Source organism: Coturnix japonica, chromosome 9, assembly GCF_001577835.2.
Source record: "Coturnix japonica isolate 7356 chromosome 9, Coturnix japonica 2.1, whole genome shotgun sequence".
NCBI classification, from domain to species: Eukaryota; Metazoa; Chordata; class Aves; order Galliformes; family Phasianidae; genus Coturnix; species Coturnix japonica.
The window spans coordinates 14,421,461-14,442,391 of NC_029524.1; the positions used below are offsets into that span (position 1 = coordinate 14,421,461).

The 20,931-nt window shown below is 37.6% G+C and overlaps 1 protein-coding gene across 12 annotated transcripts in view; it reads right to left on the bottom strand.

Annotated features, from left to right (window-relative positions):
* Nucleotides 1-20,931, bottom strand: part of ATP11B (ATPase phospholipid transporting 11B (putative)) — a 95,438-nt gene that overhangs the window by 8,407 nt on the left and 66,100 nt on the right. For 5 of the 12 annotated variants that reach the window (XM_032446479.1, XM_015871542.2, XM_015871543.2 and 2 more), the window contains exons 12-29: nt 20,266-20,463; nt 19,841-19,999; nt 19,406-19,578; nt 18,979-19,047; nt 18,337-18,410; nt 18,156-18,259; nt 17,839-18,020; nt 17,199-17,402; nt 16,780-16,933; nt 15,715-15,817; nt 14,644-14,789; nt 14,196-14,255; nt 13,207-13,334; nt 12,280-12,418; nt 11,310-11,333; nt 9,876-9,941; nt 9,612-9,715; nt 8,876-9,041 (exon numbers count right to left, since the gene is read on the bottom strand). In XM_032446479.1, coding sequence (XP_032302370.1) covers nt 8,876-9,041; nt 9,612-9,715; nt 9,876-9,941; nt 11,310-11,333; nt 12,280-12,418; nt 13,207-13,334; nt 14,196-14,255; nt 14,644-14,789; nt 15,715-15,817; nt 16,780-16,933; nt 17,199-17,402; nt 17,839-18,020; nt 18,156-18,259; nt 18,337-18,410; nt 18,979-19,047; nt 19,406-19,578; nt 19,841-19,999; nt 20,266-20,463 — 2,253 coding nt within the window. Of the gene's footprint in view, nt 1-2,378; nt 2,502-6,582; nt 6,669-8,875; nt 9,042-9,611; nt 9,716-9,875; nt 9,942-11,309; nt 11,334-12,279; nt 12,419-13,206; nt 13,335-14,195; nt 14,256-14,643; nt 14,790-15,714; nt 15,818-16,779; nt 16,934-17,198; nt 17,403-17,838; nt 18,021-18,155; nt 18,260-18,336; nt 18,411-18,978; nt 19,048-19,405; nt 19,579-19,840; nt 20,000-20,265; nt 20,464-20,931 lie in introns of all 12 variants that reach the window. The other 7 variants (XM_032446478.1, XM_015871547.2, XM_015871548.2 and 4 more) reach the window with 4 other exon arrangements.

Sequence of the window (20,931 nt, forward strand, 5' to 3'; positions counted from 1 at the left end):
AACAACATCTATCATGGGAAAGATTCAGCTCAAAGCTGCAGACAGTGCAGCGTTGTGATGCTACGTGTTGACTGCTCCTCAAGATGCAGAACGCAACTTCCTGTAATAATTTCTATCCTAGCAGTACCATAGGGACGCTCTTGGCTTGGTAAGAAAAGCAAATTCCTGATCTTGTTAATATCTTACATAAATACAGAGAAAACTGACCTTCAAAAGGCTCGGTCGTGTTCACACTAGTATGTGGAACCAGTCAACATAAGCATTATAGGATTTCTACTTTTTATTCTTATATTATTCTTTTATATTTACTCTTATTTTAGTCTTAGAAAAAGACTCAAATGAAATGAAATTGTAGAGACACTGAGGAGTTTACGCTAAATGCCCCCTATGAGTGCACTCTATTGTCCTTTAGCACCGGACAACTGCAGCAGAACTAAGTTCAACCAAATTTAGCACTGTGGGGGAGAGAATAACCAAAACCGACTTTGTTGTTCTGTTCAAAAAGAAAAAAAAAAAGCAGTGTGCGGAGATGCTTCCCAATTTAATTTAAAGCTCAAGTGCCAGATGTGTAGGTTAAGCTTTAGTATCCCTTATTCTCACCTCATTCTCACAAACCTGTGAATGTGACCTGCAGAGAAGGCATCTCAGTCTATGGCAGAGCACTGCTCACTTTTAAGAACATTCCCCATCTTTTCACCGCATGACAAAATGTTACTGACCATTATGTCTGACTTTGGAAACTAAAGCCTCAATTGCTTTCGCATCATCTGCACTCGCTTAAACTGGAGGAAAGCAAAGCACGCCTCAGTTTGATCTCAGAGAATAGTTTTTGCTGGGAGCACACACCTTCCTTCCTAACCCCATACAAAACAGGGACTGATAGATTAGTGTTTCATAACAGAACAGTTCCTATTCCAGAAAGCAGCAGCAGCCAGGAGAAAGAGAAGGCGCTTGGAAATCCAAGAGAAAAAAACAACTGTTAGAATGAGGTGTGTGGGGGGCACACAAGCAGACCACTACGCATCATTTCCTATAGTTATGGCCCCTTCCTCAGCTCTGTTCTATGCTCCCCATGATCTTGCCAGGTCCCTTCCTGCCACAATGCTCAACGCATCATGCTTAAAGGAAGGTCAGCAGTTACATCAGAAAGCAACAACAATTACAGACTGAAACCCTCCATGCAGCTGCTGTGTACCAGATGCCATAGACAAGAAGAGCAGTCAGAACTCCCACTCATTCTGGAGGTCCTCTGGACACAACATTAACATTTACTAAGAGAGGGAACTTCTGTAAACACCTGAGAGACAGCAGCATTACAACTGACAGTTCTGAAGGGGGTTTTAGTTAAAACAGAAATAAAACAAAGGGCTCGCATCCCTAAATTCCCTTATTTGACAACCATCCCATCTATTCACAACTATATTGTCAGAAGACACTGTGAACAGGAACAGCATAATTTACAGCACTACAGGGACACCAATTTCATACTGTACTCACAGAGTATCAGACAATAAATTGCGTGGAGCAGAAGGAATTCCTAGCAGAAGCTAAGAACACTTCCTGCTGCACATACAGCCATCTCCACTTTGTTCTGCATTGCAGCATACACAAACTCTCAACATTCCTTCCCCTAAGGTTTCAAAGTCCTGACAGAGAACAGTCCCAGATGTCATTAACAGATGGGTACGAATTGGAACTGAAAGTCACACAAACTCAAGGAGTGAGGCTGCAGTTCTGGATTTTAGATGAACGCTCACATCTCTCCAGCAGAACCTCCTTTGCTCTTCAAGTTTTGAGCACTGGGCTTTGAACAACCTGGTCTACTGGGAGGTGTCCCTACCTAAAGCTGGGGGGAGGGGGTTGGAAAGAGGATCCTAAAGGTCCCTTCCAACCCAAATGGTTCTGAGTTTTCTCACTTTCCTCTCTATGGCAGACAGTTACAATCATAGGCCAATATCCAAGTAAAACCTGGCAAGGTAAGGCAGTAGAGCATAACAAATCTCCCAAGACCTGAAATGCACCCAGAAGAAATAGAAGGCAGGAGAGTCAAAGCTTACCAAATTAACACGTGGAAAAACACCTGATATTTTTCACATCTGGGCTGGAAACGAAGTGTTTTCATACATTAAGATTTGGGATCACAATAACATAATACTTGAATGTGATAATGGACTGTTTCATGTAATAAATTAAAAAGTTGAAATGCTGAAGTAAAGAAAGATTCCATTTGAAAAAGAAAATCAAAAGCACATACTGGGATGTAAATTTTCTCATAGATATCAAAAATATGAATATTTTGGAGATGGCTCCATGACTGTCCGTAGAATGATATATCAAAATAAATAGACACACACAGTAGGGTAGAGTGGGAGTACTACCTAGTGAACGTAAGAACTGTCCTGTAGGCTAGATGGATCTAGCAGTTGCCTATTGTCCTCCCCTCTGTGTTTGATTTCAGCAAAGTCACATGCTGAGCTGACTGAACCCTTATCTTCTTCCATCTAGAAGGACAGAAAAGCAACACATCTTACAAACAACCACACTTGCATCGCTTTACAACAGTTACCATATTTATACAGGCACTTTCTCTTTACAGATCTGTCCTTGAGAGAACAGAGCATATTAACACAGAAAAGGTCATCGGTTTTGAGTTAACCAGTAACTCCAACACAGTTCATCAGCTCATGAGTTTGGTGTTTTTGTGCACCCCAGACTATAGAAGGGGAAACACAACAAATCTGAAACACGTTTCAACTTTTCAGATTCTGGTTTCAGATTCAGGTTTAGATATTCTCCCTTTCCAACAGAAAGAATCGCTGCAGTTTGTTCATCTCATGGCAGGGTGTTCCACATGCCACATGACAGACATTTCAACTAAACTTCCCACCACTCTGAAATACACAGCTGGGACTTACTGAACAGGAAACACCTCTAGCCCCAAAAGATCGCTTCAGGTTTCCTTCCTGCTACTTGCTGCCACCATGTTTGATGCCATACAGACGTTACAGAAGACACACGGTATGGCTACTGCTCCACAATTAAACTGAAACATAATTCCCCATTGTAAAGCTCACTCTTATTTCTGTTTGTTTCTTTTTAAACTATCACATATTATCTACCAGAACATCAAACAATGAGAAAGCTTCGGGAGTTTTAAGAGAAAAATATGAGTTATGACATCTAACAACTTCACTGGCACAAGTTTTTCTGCACTTCACCTGTTTGAAATACGTCAATAAATTGATATTTGTAAGTTTGCTTGATTCAGAGAATGGGAAGAATGTATCTTCACATGAAGTACAAATGTGACTGAAGATAAGTAAGAAATAACCTACTCTTTTTCATTCATTCCTCCCATGAAAAGCTCTGTGATTAGCTCACAGACCAGCACCACTCCAGGCTAACAATTAACGAACCTGTAAAGGAAGAGCTCACAGGCTGCTCGAAGTAGAGCAAATGAAGGTGTTTGAGATATTTCATTTGCATGGGCGACTTGGAAATTAAAAGAAGCATTTTCCAATAAGAAACATTTACAGAAATAGGAAACCTCCTGCTCTGATTTCTACACAGCTGGTGGGTCAGATATGACAGATACTTGGAGAGAAATAACACATAATAGCAACAAGAGAGGGGACAAAAACAACAGGCAAGAAATGAAGGCCCTAAAGCCGGGCCCAGGAGTTACATCACAGACAACTAAAGCAAGCAGATGTATACAGAAATGAATGAAAAACATGGCAACAACAGAGTCACAGCAGGGCAGGTGGGGAAAAACAGTCCTGGCTGTGCTACTGTAAATGCTACAGTTTGAGAGCCATGTATAATGTTATGCAGCGGTGACCTGCCCTGAAAATAAAACCATCGCCTGTAATTGTTATTTCCCTGTCATTCACTGTTGAAATGAAAAATGTAAAAACTCTATAATAAAGACAGTTAATTCCATCAGTGATTAGAATTAAAACACGCGTCTGAGCAACGTGTCTCACTTGTAGCATAAGATTCCTGGCAGTTCTTATAAAGCACAAGAGACACTGCACGTATACAAACACAATCCCCACACAACAACTTTGTTTACAAAGAAAAGCATGAGATGAGAAATAATGGGGCCTATTTAATAGCCCAAGACAATGTTCCACATGTTCCATGAACTTCAGCAGAGATGGCTACAGAGAACAGAGTCTGTTGAAGCATTCAGCCATCAGCCTCTGCTTAAGCACAAAGCCTGCACCTGAGTGTGCTGTGACACTCAGAATACCCCCCTCTAATCTCTCAGCTCTGTGTTCACCACAAATGTTCTTATGAACTCCCAACTTTTTTTTTTCCAGATTCTCTATCCACATACAAACTGATGACAGCATCACACATCCTCATTTTCACTGGTAAAACTCTACTGTACTGTTGGTAAATCACCAGAACAGAAAGCACATATGCAAAATGAGGTGTAAGGCAGTCACACCTGGCACTAGACTGAGGTTTTAAACCAGCAACACAACTACCAGAATCTGTTTATCAATCCACACACAATCTGCAGTTAGAAAGGCTGCAGTTACTGAGTGGACACACACAACTGAGCTGTGACAAACAGCCATTTCCTACAGCACTCACCAAGCAGCTGTTTGGTTTCCCTTTCTTGCAGCTTCCTTTGCTTTCTGTGCTCTGCTGCCATTGGAAATCAGCTGACACCACAGAAACTAAACTGTGGTCTCCAACCCAAGTTAGTTTTCACTTAGCATGGTGAAGTGAGTGGTTTTTAATCTATTAATTGGTTTTCCCATTAGGCAAGGATTCACAGAGTAGCTTCTAAACTTTATATAGAGCCTTTTAATAAGAACTAGAGAAACCCAAGTCCTTGTTTTCACTCTTTGTGCACACTCTAATTTCAACTGGTTGTGTAAGACCGTGCTTGTGTTTTAGGCACCTAGTAGTAGACACTCAGTTTAAAAGACCTTATGTACAAGAGAACCAGATTTATGTAGTCATGGATGAAACAGTTTCTTTTTTTCACCTCCCCCCTAAGGCAATACAAAGAGAACACCCTCGAATTAACAGGACTTCACATGTTCAATGATAACCACAGTGCTGCATCCTTAGACAGCTTGATTTTTCCTTCAGCATTTAGTAGCTTAACTCTTAAAATGTACTTTGTTTTGAAAGGTTCAACAGAATCTTTAGTTGCAAAGCCTTTGATGCAGACATCATTTACTTCAATAACTCAGAAAGAAAACAAACTACTGGAAATATATTTGATCTGTTTTAAAACAGATTATTTGTACTACAGGAATTAAAGAAGCTGGCCTGTAAAAAAGCTTTTGCAGAGGAACCTCCAGAATACACTAAGTTTTCTGATGTTGCGGAGGTGCTTATGCTGCAGTTTTTGCTTCTCCTTTAAAGCTACTAAGTGCTAGATTTAAAAACACTGCCTCCCTGGGGTGCTCAGCAATCTAAATGGCAGAACTCCTGTTGTGTTTCACAGTGTGACATAACAGCTAAAACCCGTTAATAAACCATTAGAACTGAATGACCGCTTCCCATTCCTCCCAGCAAAGGCACAGTGCGCTGAGGAAACAGAAAGCTTTTCCTCTTTTATCCCTCTCCTCCTTTTAAAGGACTTTCATTGTTTCAGTTAACTGTTAAAAATACTCCTACAACATAAGGGTCATCCCTTCTCCTTTCCCTTATTTAAGCATTATTAACAGGAATTAATGCCCTGAAATATCCACTGCCCGATTCTCCTAGCATCCATTTTCATGTTTTTAGACAACAGTCAGCTAAAAGCTGTGTAAAGGAAATCAGTTCTCTGCATTATTTCTTAGCATAGAATAGAGACGTAGATAAGCGTCGGTAATACAAACAGGTTCAGACATTACTGCTGTGTCAGAATGTTTCAGATTTCCAATCATTTCTTGATAGTGTTTCATATAGTGAATTCAGCAACAAACATAAGCTTTAATCTTTACTTGAATAATTTTCTAGCATTTTGAATACAAATGTCTGAGAATATGTACCTGTAACACAGAGAAAACAAACAATACTCACTGTATAGAGGCAATGAACACAGAAAGCCTTAGCTGCACAAGTGTACGTAGGCACCCAAACCAAAAACATTTTTGGAGCTTTCAATACAAGTGAAAGCAAATTAAAAGGGGCAAACAACTTGCACTAAACTGCTGCTTGCAATATACGGGCCTTTCAGCCACAGGCTTATGAAGCTGAAATTACTCTGACATGCAAAAAGCGCTGTTAATTTTGATCATGAAGAAACAAAAAGCGTAGTAAACATGCTAGAAACTATAATTATTTAAAAATGGATGCAAGAAGAGCTAGGCCTGTATTCTGAAAGTTGAGCATCATGCTAGGGATGGATTTTCCTAAGAACAAAGCACGTCCAACATGCTACTCAGGAAAAGCATTTGCTTCATAAAACACAGAGCAAAGCCAAAAAAATATACCAAACTCAATGTATCTGCACTGTATAGATACTGCCCTCTCAACCCACTAACATTCATGCCTCTTTCCATCTCTCTCAGCACTGTTAGTTCACCTTCAGCATGCATAAGACTTGATGAGTCCCTCCTACTCTACCTAATTTTGCTCAGCTGATTCCTTGCCCTGGACAATGGCTGCAGTGCGATGAACTCGTCACTTAAAGCAACTCTGTTGGAGTACATCTACAATTGGACAGAGAAGGGATGGAACATACATGTCAGTCAATAGCAGTAGTAATTTTTTAAGAAAAAGAGACAGGACAAGACATTGTTATTTAAGTGGAATACACGTTATATACAGAAACACACACCTGGTACCTTTAGGATAATTCCTGGGATCATCACAGCCAGCTATTTTTGGGAGGACCATACTTAAGTGCACCTTAGTTTTCATTCTAAGCCTATAAATTTATATGACTATACTTTACCTGGTATCCTTATTCAGTATTACCTTCTCTCCTTAATAGTGCTGTGATTTATATTTACCCCACGATTTACATTTTGATTCAGACTGTCCTGACTGTCCACTTCCTCCTACTTATTATAGTCAGAAAAGAACAGAACTATAGTCAGAAGTTGCTCAGAATGGGGTAACAGACCAAAGGGCAACAGATCAAAGTGAAACATAATTTGATGGATTATTGTTAAGGCATTTAAAAAAAAAAAGAACACATTTAAAACAAAAAACAATTAAAAACCCACCCACACATCCCCAATAGAAGCCAAAAGAATAAAATCCCACAAGCCACACATGCACACTGAGCCCACTGGGAAGGCACAACTCAGGAATCCCATCCTGCTACTGAAGTCAACTCACACTAAACCTATGGAAGACACCAACTGTTCTCTTAACATCACTGTGACACAAAACAATACCTGCATTTCACTAAACTTATCAAATGTTTCACCCTTAATCTACCCTGAGCAGTTCTCAAAAAACAAGTGGTTATATATCTCAGATTCGAGCTATTAAATTCCCTGGGTGAAAAAAGCATCTAGTATTCCAGTTCTAAAAAAGGACTCATGGGATATCTGACTAGCTACTGGACCAGCATGAGAATGTCTCATACACAAAATTGGTGGATGTTTCTAAACACAAATTATAAGGGCAATGTAATTTAAGTAAATCAACACACGCTTACATCAAAGTAATTTAAAGGCTAAATGCTAAAGTTAACAGTAGTGACGTATCACAGTGAAAAGTTCTCCATGGTACACAGCTCAATGTAACTTATATTAAAGCAAACAGGACACCACAAAGATCAATATGGCACATAATAAACAGCCTAAAACCTAAAAACAGATCCCAGAAGAGCACAGTACACTTTTAAAACCCCTATGCTATCTGACCTCTCAGCAATGACGTGGAAGAAAAGAACACATACTTGCAGGTAAAAAGGATGCCAAAGATAACAGATTATCACATCACTTAATAAGCTGAATACAGCTGAGGGACTCATCATTCCCATACTCGACACTGACACAAGCAGTGATAAAAAGTAAATTGGTTCCCCCCCCCCCCCAAAATGATTCAAGCTCAATCTATACCAGAGAGCAAGTTACCTTGATCAAAAACATAAGTGTGAATAAAACAAACAAAAAAATTGACTGAAGAATTTCCAGGTTATCAGAAAATGAATACAAAAAGAATGTGCTGAAAAATAAAAGCAGAGAGATGAGCTATGAGAACAACTATGGGTTAAGATGACCTTCTTAACTGTACTGCCACTAAAAAAAAAGAAGAAAACACTGAAATATGGATGAGATTTCTACCTAAAAGAGAGCCTGACTTTAACAGGAATGATACTGGGGAGCTTTAGTGGCCTGTGTCTCCTTGTGCCCCATCAATGAATCTATGAAAATGTCACATTAGTAATTATCTCTAATTACATAATCAACAATCATATACGTGGTATGTATGGTATGATATGATAAGATACTAATTAAAACAAGTTCTACTACAGTAACATTTAAAATTATTGTTTTCTTCAACATCTTAAGAACTACTCCATATCAATTACATTAAGAGATCTTCTAATACCTATGCAAAAAATAAGCTTAGTTATCTTTAAAGCTGTGCAAGTTCCTATTCCTCCTACACAGATGCAAATCAACACGTAAGAGGCCAAATGACCCCTCTGTAAGTGTTTACTATTGTTAACCTATCGATTACTTAAGCTATTAACTTATTCCCATAAATGTGTCCTCATTTCAGTAGTCCTGAATTAAAATTTATCTTCTGAAATGGGAACACTCACCTGTACATTACAGATGACAATATAAGAGGATACTATAATATCACAGGAAGGTAAGGAATGTACCAGACAGATTTTATTTAACATGTGCTCTTTAACATACTGATCAAGTTGGATATAAAAGCATAACATTACCTGAGCTTTTTCAGTACTTGTTGGTTGTAGATGCCTGTACAGCACTTTCTTCACAACATCAAGAAACAGACAAGCAACTACTATGAGTATTATGGCAAACCAAGCAGAACCACTTGACAACAGTTGAACAAATACAAAGTACATATCCTGGGTATGTAAAAATGGCCTGAGAAGTTAAAAGAAGTGGATATTACTAAAAGAAACTTCTAGAAACCAAAGTACAATACAGATAGAGAAGCAGTAAGTCTCTTACTATACAAGTTACAGCTGTATACTGCCCATGAGGATTAGTGATCTCTTGGACTTGAAATACAAAACAACACTGGTAAAGGAGGGAATAGAACTCTGGAGGAAAGTGACCTCCAAGACCCCAAAATTCAAGTAAAAATATATTACTTCACTGATTCAAACATCAGCGCCCTCATTCTTGTTGCAAACATCCACCTGGTACCTTTAGGAATTCAATGTGCTTTTTACAAATAAAAATTGCCTTAATAATCACAGGCTGCCAGAGACGATTCCTGTCTCTGCTCCTGTCACGACAGCTTAAGCAGCATAGATGCCATTTCTAAAAGATCACCAAAAGTAATTGGCCTCTATAGGTTTAGAAATTTGTTTTTCAACACCTACCACAAAGTTGAGAGCAACACAACAGAACATAATACTTTAGTGTTCTTTCATGACTTAACCTAATCACACGTGCTATAGTTTGGAGTGGAAAAAGAAAATCACTCACCAGATAATTCCCCCATAAAATAAGGAGAATATGAAATAAAACACAATGGAACCCCAAGTAACAAAATGGTTTATCCATGTCCAGAAGTGAGTTTCTAGCGCCATCTGAAAGAATGAGAACTGAAATGAATTTCTGTATTCTCATCCACCTTACAGAAAATGACAAATGCTGGTCTGAAGTCATTTGAATGTGCTAAGAACTGTACTTGTGTTACTACTAAGTATTTTACTAACACATAGAAGAGAAGGGAATACAGCCACATACCTTCATCGTAACGGTTATAACCATAACGGTGAAGACCAAAGTACCAAATGTCCAGTTTCCAAACATCTAAGAAAACAGCAAGGCAAAAAGAAAAAAGATGAGCTAACAACATCACTGGTAGTTAGAATTTTCTCAGATCAGCTGTACTAATGAAACAAAACCAAGAACAAAAGCTTGTGATTTTGCTAATTATGAATAACTAAGAAGGATGCAACACAGAGTACTACAAAAAATTTAGCTTATGATGAGAGCAAAATTGACAATCCACATCACCTTCTTTCCTGTTTCAAAACAACACAACGCCTACATGAATCATGAATGATGAAGAAAAACCAAAACAGTTACATGAAATGGCAGGATAAAGATACCAAGTTGACTGATATAATGTAAGCATCTGAAGAGAAACAAATACTGGGTGGAAGGTATTCACTTCGACATAAGTGCAAAATACTTAGGATTTAAACATTGTCAGACAAGTTCTCAACATGCAGCATCACCTGAAAGTCCACATTTTTCCCAAGCACATTTGTACAATTCAAAAATAATGGTGCCATTCTATTTTCTCAAAGAAAATGATAAAGACACTTTGTTTCAAGGGTATCAAACACAAAATTCAGCTTCAATTCTAAGACACTGTCACTTTGGTATTCTGCTGCCCACATACATTAAACCAGCAAAACTCTGAACAAGTTCTACAACAACAAAATCTCAGCTCTGACAACAAGCAGGGGACGTGGAGTTTGTCATCTGTCTACCCACATGCCACCCAGATGCACACTGCTGTTCTACACAGGTCCAACTACTCTGCTTTTGCAAGCAGTCTTGCTGCTGAATCCACAGTCCGCTTTTTCATAGTTATTTTTATCACTGATATACTGGAAATGGACAAACTCTCAACCTCAATATTGGTAAATACCAGCAGCAAACTAAGCAAGCAAGGACAAAGGGACCACATGCAGACAGGCAATCAAAATCCTCTCAGATTTGATTGGTCAGTACAGCACAGGGTCATAAAACAGGGATTGGCACAGTTGTAGTCCTTGTTTCAGAGCTCTGACAAATACATATCTATATGTATCCCAACAAACTCATCACAGATCTTACAACTGCTTTTGCCAACCTTATACATAGGAAAAAGCTAAGCCAGACCTTGAAGTGAAAATTAAACACGAAGCATTTACAGCACACTTGCTACTAATTGTTGCAATGATAATCTTGAAATAAAATTAGGACTACTGCTTCTGAATGACCTGTGAAAGAAAGTGTCTTTGCTGACACTGCTCTAAAAAGGTCACAGAGTTTGAATGCAAACTGTGACCAGCTTCTTGCCACCATTTTATTTTTGAACACATATACAGGGTGGATGCTGCATCCTTAAATCCTGTGAAGTAACAGATACAGTATTTTGTATCTCCTCCTCTTCTAAACTCTTACCATTTGCCTGTTAGGTTTCAATATCTGACGACATGCACAGCGTGGAAAAGGGAGGAGAAAAAGAGAACTAAAAGATCAAATTGTTGCAAGATGTGTTGATGCAAGTCTAACAAACGACCACCATTAGCACATCACGCATAATCTCTCCCGTTGCACTTGGGTCCAAACTGGGAATTCAGAATGAAGAAGCGAAGCTACTGCTGACTTAACTGCCTTGCACTGACTCTGTAGTTTATACATGTGTAACATGATGATTTCTTGAAGAAAGCACTTCAGCAGCAAGCAGGATTCTCTCACCCTTAATCGCCTCTGATTTTAGTCACTCAATTCAGTTTCTGACCATTGTCAGCTCACCATCAGCAATTATTTTTCCTGCTAAACCTTCTAGGCTCAGCCCTATGACCAAAGTAAAGACAGCAACATGCTCTTACTGAACCAAGTGTTGTAACTTGCATTTCTACACACACCTCATTTCAGGAGTACGAACAGAGCACAAGGAGAGAAACAAATGTCTCCTCTGATTGCTTCTCCTAACAGTATTTTGAGAAAGCCAGAATCTTACTGCTGTAGCCTGGGTTAATGAACTGGAGAAATGAAGCTGCAGATTTGTAATGGTTTCATTTAAAGGTTTAGTGGGTTTTGTTTTATCTGCTTTTGGTTACTTGTTTGGTTTTTAACATGATTTTTCCTCTCAACTTTCATATTATTAAAACACAAGGGATCAATTTAGTATTTGATTTTGTTAAGTTAGTTCTTGTCTTTATTTATCCAACTAAAAAACATAATTCAGTAGAAAGTTACACCATATATATGTATACACACACATATATATATATTAAATCCAGTTAAACAATGCATTTTTTCCAGGAGATTTAACACAGGCTGAAATCTGCAGGCGGCCAAGCTGTATATCAGAAAACCAAATATCACCAAAAAGATACAATGATGGAAAAATGTAATGACAATTTACCTGGCCATTTCCCAGCAATGAAGTGTCTTCTCCCATTAGAAGATATGAACCATAAAAGAAAACAAATGCATGCAAGAAACCCAAGATGGTCCAATAAAGAAATGGTTTATACCCAAGATGAGCATTTTTACTGATGTCTCTGCAAAAAATGAATAGATTTTGGATGTTAGATTGTCCATATATAATCCATCAGCTATTTGTGCTACATGACTGTTACTGCTTTGAATAAATGTTTGTTCAACTGCAACAAGGTTTGTTTAATAAATGCAGGCTTATGGAAAAAAAGAAAATTGTGGACAAAAAAGCACTCGGCTGCCTTTGCTTATGCAGGGATCACCAACAGCAATTGTGTTTTACGAGTCAAATTGTAATTAACACACACTAAAATCCTCCTCCATAGAGACAGAATTGCTAGAAGAAATACTTAGATCTCCTGATACTTGCCCGCCTTCCCGTTTAGAAGAACTTCAGGAAAAGAGGTAAATTAAGAGACATCTTTTTTTTTTTCTCAAAAATAATGTACTTTCTTCTCCAACAAGCAGTATGCAGTACAACACGCTACCACTGGGAGGATACCTAATTCTATAGGAAGTAGCTTCCCTTCTTAGAAAAACATTTTGCAGTGATTCCTTAACCATTGTGGAGAAGGCAGCTAGCAATCACGTAAGCTGATCAAGTACCCCAGTCCCTCCCAGTCTTAACATGACTAACATAAAAATTCGCTTCTCTTTAAACACTAGTTTTCATTAACATTTGGGATGAAAACTATGAGACAGGCAAATATTCATCCTTGAGGATAGTTACCAAAAATTGTATAAACTACACATAAAAATACTGTAGGAAGGCAAAGTAGCAAGTTCAGACTTCATACAGAACAGTGGTATCTGCATATGTGCTGCTGCTGCAATCTATGTAAGATATACGTACCGATAGAGCACAGGTTTACTCTGCAATACATGCGGATGCACATGCTGCTCAAAAAGACTGTAGATGAGGACAGGCAAGGAAGTGAAACAAATATTATACAAAGTCAGGTATACACTGTCATAGAGTGTCTGAAAATGGAAATAAAGATTATTTTGAGACTTGAAGGAAAAAAGTTGTTCACGTTTACTAAAATCAACAGCCACAACAAATCACTTGAATATACCAGGTAGGAATAAAGCTCTGTTTTACATAACAGTTTAGTAACATCAAGTCGTCAAACAGAAAAAAGAAATAAGCTGGATATTTGTTGAGTGTTAGATCTGTAAATCTGTGCAGCTCCTTGTAACCAATCTTTTCCATGCAGGAATTATATTTGTCAATAGCCTGGGAAAACCATACTGAAAGACTTAAAACTTGAAACCTTCTGAAAATACCCGCGAAGTAAGTAAAACGGCTACAAGGAAGTTGCATTAAGGCATATGGAAGATTTTTAGAATTAACAGCACTAATAATTTATTTATTTTTAAAGAGAAGCAAAGAGCTCTTTTCTATTCCTCCAGAAAACAGGTGAATAGAAGAGTTATACGCATCAGAAACAGTTATATATCATCACCCATATGATTATGTTTCATTATTATGCCCAGCAGTTGGGTCAATCAAACTTGAAAGATATGGGCAAAAAATAACACAACTTCACTACTGATATCTAATTTTTCTGAAGGAAAAGAAACAACAGCCATTTGCTGTATTTTGACAGTCATATTAGCACCCAAAGTGGACAAGAGAGCCACACTAAAAAGAAACATATCATACAAGTGAAATTCTGTCCATATGAATTTCCAAGCATTGGCCATAATAAAAAATATACTTAAAACAATCAAGCAGTAAATATTTCTCTTCCAGAAGAGGAAAGACTATTTCATTGTTTTCCTTCCCATTTCTTTAATTATTCGTTGTCTTTAATTAGCTATACAGCCTCCAATGCTTACCTGTTGTGAAAACAAACAGAAGAACTGATATAAAAATTGTGGTGTAATAAAGCACACATTCTGAAAAACAAGAAGCAAGGGAAACAATTAACTCTACTACATACCTTATAATCTCAAGAAGTCACTACCTCCTGCAAGCTAGTAAAGAACTGGCTGGAAAACAAATACGTGCCTTGGTGGCCAATGCAAGAATTCTAGATAAATAATATCAGTTCCTGAGACTGGGTGAATTAATCAAGGTACTTAAAACCTATTTCTAGTGGAAGTATTAAGCAATTACTAAGTTAAAACTCATATTTGTTTGAAGAAACATAAAGGACTGAAAACATGCATGAACAGAGGTATTACAGCTGATCCCCAAAATGTTAAATCTTAAACAAATTTACTGCTGGGAAACAGATACACATTTTTTCTAGGAACTTTGCAGGCACACACTCAGAAGACTTACCTTATAAAAAAAGTACTGTACAAGGGTTGCTATTCTAATATAGTAAAAGTGCCCGTGAACAAAAAGCAACTTGGAGAGGAATTTAAATCGTGCTATTGCATAGTCACTATTTCTTACAGCTTGTCTTCCTTCCTTGCCCATGATTCCTGTAATTTTGTGAAACAAAGGAAAGGTTAAACATTATCAAAATGATATATATATTTAAAGCATCAACAACATAAATCTACATACACCTAATCAACATCTAACATCTAAAGCCGTTGTTATGTTTTTTTATCACATTCCAACATTAAGACTTCAAAAAGCATAGAAACAAAAGCATTCTTCGTGACACCTCTGAGGGAAAATGCTTGCTTAGTGCTGAACCAATAAAAAAAGAACAAACTATTTGCATAAGCTACTCTTAAGAAAGGATTTATGAGAAGACACAGAAATGAGAACATACAAACAAAACCAAGACAGAATTTGTGATAGGTATTAATTCAGTTATTAATGTTTCTTCACATTGAGTTACACAACGCAGCAGAAAAGTTTAAAGAAGGTCCAAAGCAGATTATAGAAAACCATGTGAATTCAGCTGGAAAAAATTAACTGAAACCTCCCCAGAAACACAATGAAAGCCTTTACCTTGAAGACAACCCAGACACAAATGCTATTCATGCAGTGATACAGACATGGTGAAAATGGGGCAAACATTGAGCAAAGAAAGGGTTGAACGTAAAGTTTACACAGGAGCTTCAGAACTGGCAATGACTGTAATAAGAGGTATCCAATTCCAATAACCAAAGCAAAGAACTGCTGAGATTCTGGTTAAAGAGAATCTCTGTTCTTAAAACAGTATTTAGCATGACCTCTGAATATCTGCAGACTTCACAATAAGCCTAAGACTTCAAAAAGCAAACGACCTGGCATTTCAAACTCCTGCTTCAACAGGAGACTTAGGTTCATGTCCACTTCTTCACAGATGCAAATGTTAGAAGCTTATCTACTCATGAACACTCTTCACCATCAAAGCTTCTACTAAAATTTTCACCTTGTTTGCCTTTATCTCTTTAAACAGGAGTACTTTACCTATGCCAACATGTGCTTCTTGTATCATGCTCACATCATTAGCACCATCACCAATTGCTAACGTTATAGGTTTTTCTGGAGATGTTTTTAACAGTCTCACTACCTGAAAAAGAAAGAAGGCAGTAGCTTTTAAATTCATACAGTCTTCCTACAAACTGTGCCGCTAACTGCTGCACATCTTTGATAGTTTTGAAAGTAACTCTGAAAGTTAATACTAAAGCAACAGAACACCTGGTAAACTCGTGAGACAAAGCCAGAACACTTCTTTGAAACACACTCATCTATGAAAAATACTGTATTTTCCTCCCAGAGAGATTTAGGTTAGATGTCAGGGGAAGTTTCTCACAGAGAGTATGGTGAGGTGCTGGGATAGTTGCCCAGTGAGGCTGTGGATGCCCCTCCCTGGAGGTGCTCAAGGGCATGCTGGAAGGAGCCATGGGAAACAAGATCTAGCACTTGATCTGGCAATCAGCAACCCTGCCCATGGCAGAGGGTTGGAACTAGGTGACCTGAAGTCCCTTGCAACCCCACGCATTCTGTGATTTTATGATTCTATGTTTCAAAGGGCATTAGAGCCATAAAAAATACAAAAACATGAATGTGAGTAGTAAGACTATGGACCATATACTGACTAGTAGTAAAACTGAAGATGAAGGAAAACGTAATCTGCATTCCATCTTAACCTTGGAATAAGCTTCACAAAGTATATTCAAGGTAGAACTCCAAATACAAGGCTAAAACAAACTCTCAAACTTCTTTCCTCACTCGATCCCCTATTTTGAATGGTATAATGAAACAGGCAACATAAAATCAGGTATGCTATGAAGATACCTACTGCCTTATAAAACTCAAGACTCCCTTTGACTCCCTTCCCCACTTGATTCAAAATTTTCACAAGTACATGTACAAACTTCTGAGCAAACTATTCCAACTGGATTGAAAAAGAAGTCAAAAGTCAACTAAAAGACCAGACAATCAGAAACAAACTACCTCCAGGAATGCCTGCCTCTAAAACAGCAGGACAGAAATACTTATAAGTCAGTGTTGACTATTATCCATACATACCTTTGCTTTCTGAAGTGGTGCCATACGACAACACAACACCGCAGAACAGTTTTTACAAACTTCCATGAACAGTTTTTCATGTTCCCTGAGTGCAAGAGAGAGGCTGGTCCCATCCACTACCAATCCATGCTGGATAACATGGTCTTCTTTTATTCTATTGAAGGACAAAAATGTTGATTTTCTATTATGTGAAGAAAAACTTCGTATTTTGTTACAAACTATGCAGTTGCCCATACAATAAGCAAAGAAGTTAACCTGTTAGACTGCTTCTTCAAGTTAAAGGGGAGGGAAGAGAGAGCAATGGAAAGAAAACAATAAAACCCCAACATTTATTAGGCACATAAAATGATTACCGTAAGATTTTAAAGTGAAAGAACATCAAGGTCATCACTGAGTTAATGACATCTTGGATACTTTACCTCTTGGCTAGCTGCCTCAGTTGCTCTGCGCATGTACTGTCTGATTTGTGCTGTACAAGTTCAAGGATGTTCATGGTTCTATGAAAGTGTCCACATGATAAACTGACACTAACAGCTGTTTCATGCTTATCTCCAGTCAGAACCCACACTTTGATACCAGCCAGTCTGAGTGCTTCTATAGTTTCCTGGACTTTTTCCTGCAGTCTAGAAACAAGAAAATCTCAGTTAACCAATCACACATGTTAGAGAAAAAAAGAACACACATTGTAACATCATGATGATTTAAGACTGCATTTCCAACATCAAGTATGTATTTTCAAGAACTACAGTCTAGGAGATGACATTTTCACAAGGAATTAGCTATCAAGTTTAACAGTTAATAAAATTATTCCGACTTTGTTTCACGTGCATTAAACGCCTCCTAAGAAAGCTTACTATGTCACTGTTACATTGCCAGAGTCAGTTTGTACAACATATGTTTTCAATGTTCCTTAACCCAAAAAAGTGGAAAACTAAACACAAATAGCACAGAACTTCTGGCAGTGGCAGGACAGCTTCTCATGGCATGCATCATAATACAACTACAGATCCTAAACGTTCTGTGTTTCTGAGCATAGCTTGCAGAAAGTCCATTCCATACTTGTCTTCCACTCCAGTAGCCCCAAGCAATTCCAGATCCCTTTCTATGAAGTTGAATACATCTGCTAATTTTTCTTCCCGCTGTTGTAAGGCAGTCCTGGCCTCGTGAAGGCGTTTGCCAATTTCTTGGTATTCCTCCGGTGTGAACCTTCTGTATGCCACACACAAAGTTCTTAGTCCTTTCTACAAGAAAATAAAAGACTACAATCAGACTACACTAGATGCTGTCTATCAAGGCGTCAGTTGCAATATGTTCAAGTCACAGCATCTGTACCAGAAGAACCAGAAAAATCAGCTGGGCAGGATGACTACACTTACCAAAGCAAACTCATCAACATGTATCCTTGTTTTGTCTATTTCTCCACTCTTACTACGAGGAAGAATGGAAGATTCTGCTCCCTTTGTGAATAAAAGCTTTTCCCCTGAAAAGGAAAACAGAATGGATATTAAGAATATATGCTACTTAAGAAACTCTCAATTGTAACCTCTGATCACTTACCTGAGGGACTCTCTACAATGACGCTCATTCGTCTGCGATTCGCATCAAACTCCAGAACATGAAGCAACTTGTACCTTTATTTTGTGTTTTAACAGAAGAGAACACGGTTTTAGAAATAGATTTCCAAATGCAATTACTCACAACTGCAAATGCACTCTTATCCCCAGAGCTTTTCCGAAAGTGTCGCTTTTACACTGAAACTTCATAATACTTAGTTGAGTGTATCTGCAATTAGTTGTTTTTCATCATTTTACGTATATCTAAGTATACAAAAAGTGTTGTGACATGCTGCAGATACATGATAATTTTGGGAAAGTTTAGAGATGTAATTGGATTATGCACGTGTGAGACTTGCCAGCACAGTTGATTCTGGGAATTTCTAGAGCTGAAAGCACAAGTCATAGGAACTGAATAAGCATCCCATTTCCTTTATTTACTTGTAACTCTACTAGAGCCTCAGCTTTGAAGAATGGTAAAAGATACATACTGTTACAATGTACAATTACACAGAGTAACTATCACACAAAGTTCCTGCATCTCAATTTGAACTCTTAAGGACCATGATGCAAGCTGCCTGGAATACATCAAGCCATTCTTACAAGAATACAGGGTTGTTAATTTTATTTTTTAAAATGAAAATACCTTTCTGGTTTTCCAAGACTTTTTACTTCCATACTGTTCCCACTAGTTCCCATAAATACTACTCCAACCCTAAAAGCAGAAAAAAACAGGTATTTATTTGATGCTGTAGAATTGTACATATGATGCCTATTGGATTCTAAATGAAAAAAAAAAAATGAAGGAGATATACACCCTTGTGTTCATTCCATAGAGTTCTTTAAAAGCAACATACTGCATCCACTGTAATCTCACAAGGCGATTCCTAAGCATTCCTAATTCTACATCATAACGTTCCTAAGCTTCCACACATTATGTTTTGGAATGTGTTCATAATAAATTGACAGAGACAAGTGAATTTCTCAGAGAAATTCTTTAAGACTGTTCTTAATACAAACTGCTTGCCCTAACAGGCAATTTCTGCAGTAGGTAAATTTTGCTTAAACCTCACCGGCTTGCAGCTTCAACTAAAGCTTTCTCATCTGGTGAAGAAGCATAATACTCCAATGGGGATGCTATTCCATTGGCATGCCAGGGCCCATCAGCGCCATCTGTTTGATCTGCACTGATCTGTACTGTATGACAAAGACAAACTGCTTTCAAGAAGAGTTCTTCCTCTTTCATCTGTAAGAAAGAAACATGATTTGTAACATCTAGAAACCAACTCACTTCATTTAAAAAAAAAAAAGTCAAACGTTTAATGTAAAACCATCTAAACTATTTAATAACTACTTTTTGTTCAATAACACTTTATAGCTTCAAACTGTTCTGAAATTCAGGTTTTGGGTTTTTTTTAAATATCATGCTAATACCAGAAGAATATTTTATTTCTCCAACATAAACACTATCTAAGACACTTAATAACAAGGGAAAAAAAGAGTCTTACCAGAGTATGCCTGTTTCCATCTGGAGAATCTTCAGAAAACCCCTCTGGAGTCAGTTTACCATTGACCTCCTGGTACTTTACGCCATTAATGGAGCACTCCCGAAACTGCATCTCATTTTCAGTTAATGTGCCAGTTTTGTCTGTAAACACATACTCTACCTTTTGTAAAATAAAGAAGAAAACAAAACAAAAAAGATAAGGAGTAATTTTTTTTTTAACCAACACAATGAATAAAAACCCTCAACTCTCCCTCTTCATTAGCCATCTTTTTTGATCTGAAATAATCCCAATTTTGGCCATTAAATTATGTTTGAATCTTCTCAACAAATCAGATATCAAAGCAGCACCATCAATAAAAAAAAGTCTGTAATGGTGAACTTTACTATCAAAAAGAAGTAGCAAATGAAGTTAAATGGAAGTTCTACCTGTCCCAGTTCCTCATTGAGGTCTGAAGTATTTACTTGCGCTCTCTGATTTGTCTCTTCATGATAGAGGTCAAGATCCCAGCCAATAAAAAACGATCCAAGAAATTTCTGCATCTCAACAGTTACATACAGTGAAATGGGTATAATAAAATTGTAAAGTACCAGAAAAGCCAGGAAATCTGAAATAAATCTCAGAATCTATGAGAGAAAAGAAAGATACAAAGATTACTGCAGTGATTAAGTCAAGCATGGTCAACTAACTTCATGTTTTTCCCCAAATACATATGAAAACAGTGTATGTTACAAGAGCAAGAAAAAAATCAAATTCCCACTTAAATGAGATAGAATAAATACAAACAGCTCAATTGATTCTGATCTAAAAACCAGAGGTTACTATAATTTATACAGTGGTTACTTTCCATTAAGAGCAGGTAAAAAAACATTCGCTCAACTGACCACTTCAACAGTTGAAAGTGTTTTAACTGGATGCAAGTACTAAAAAGAAAAGTCAGTACACAAACTGAAAATTTGTGAATTTCTTTAATAGTCCTCAACAGTGACACCTGTAGCGAAGGTTATTTTAGAACACCAAAATGCTTGTATAGCTGTTGTAATGGATGCTGGCACATTCTTAACTATCTCGGAATTGAAGAAATTCTCCAATCA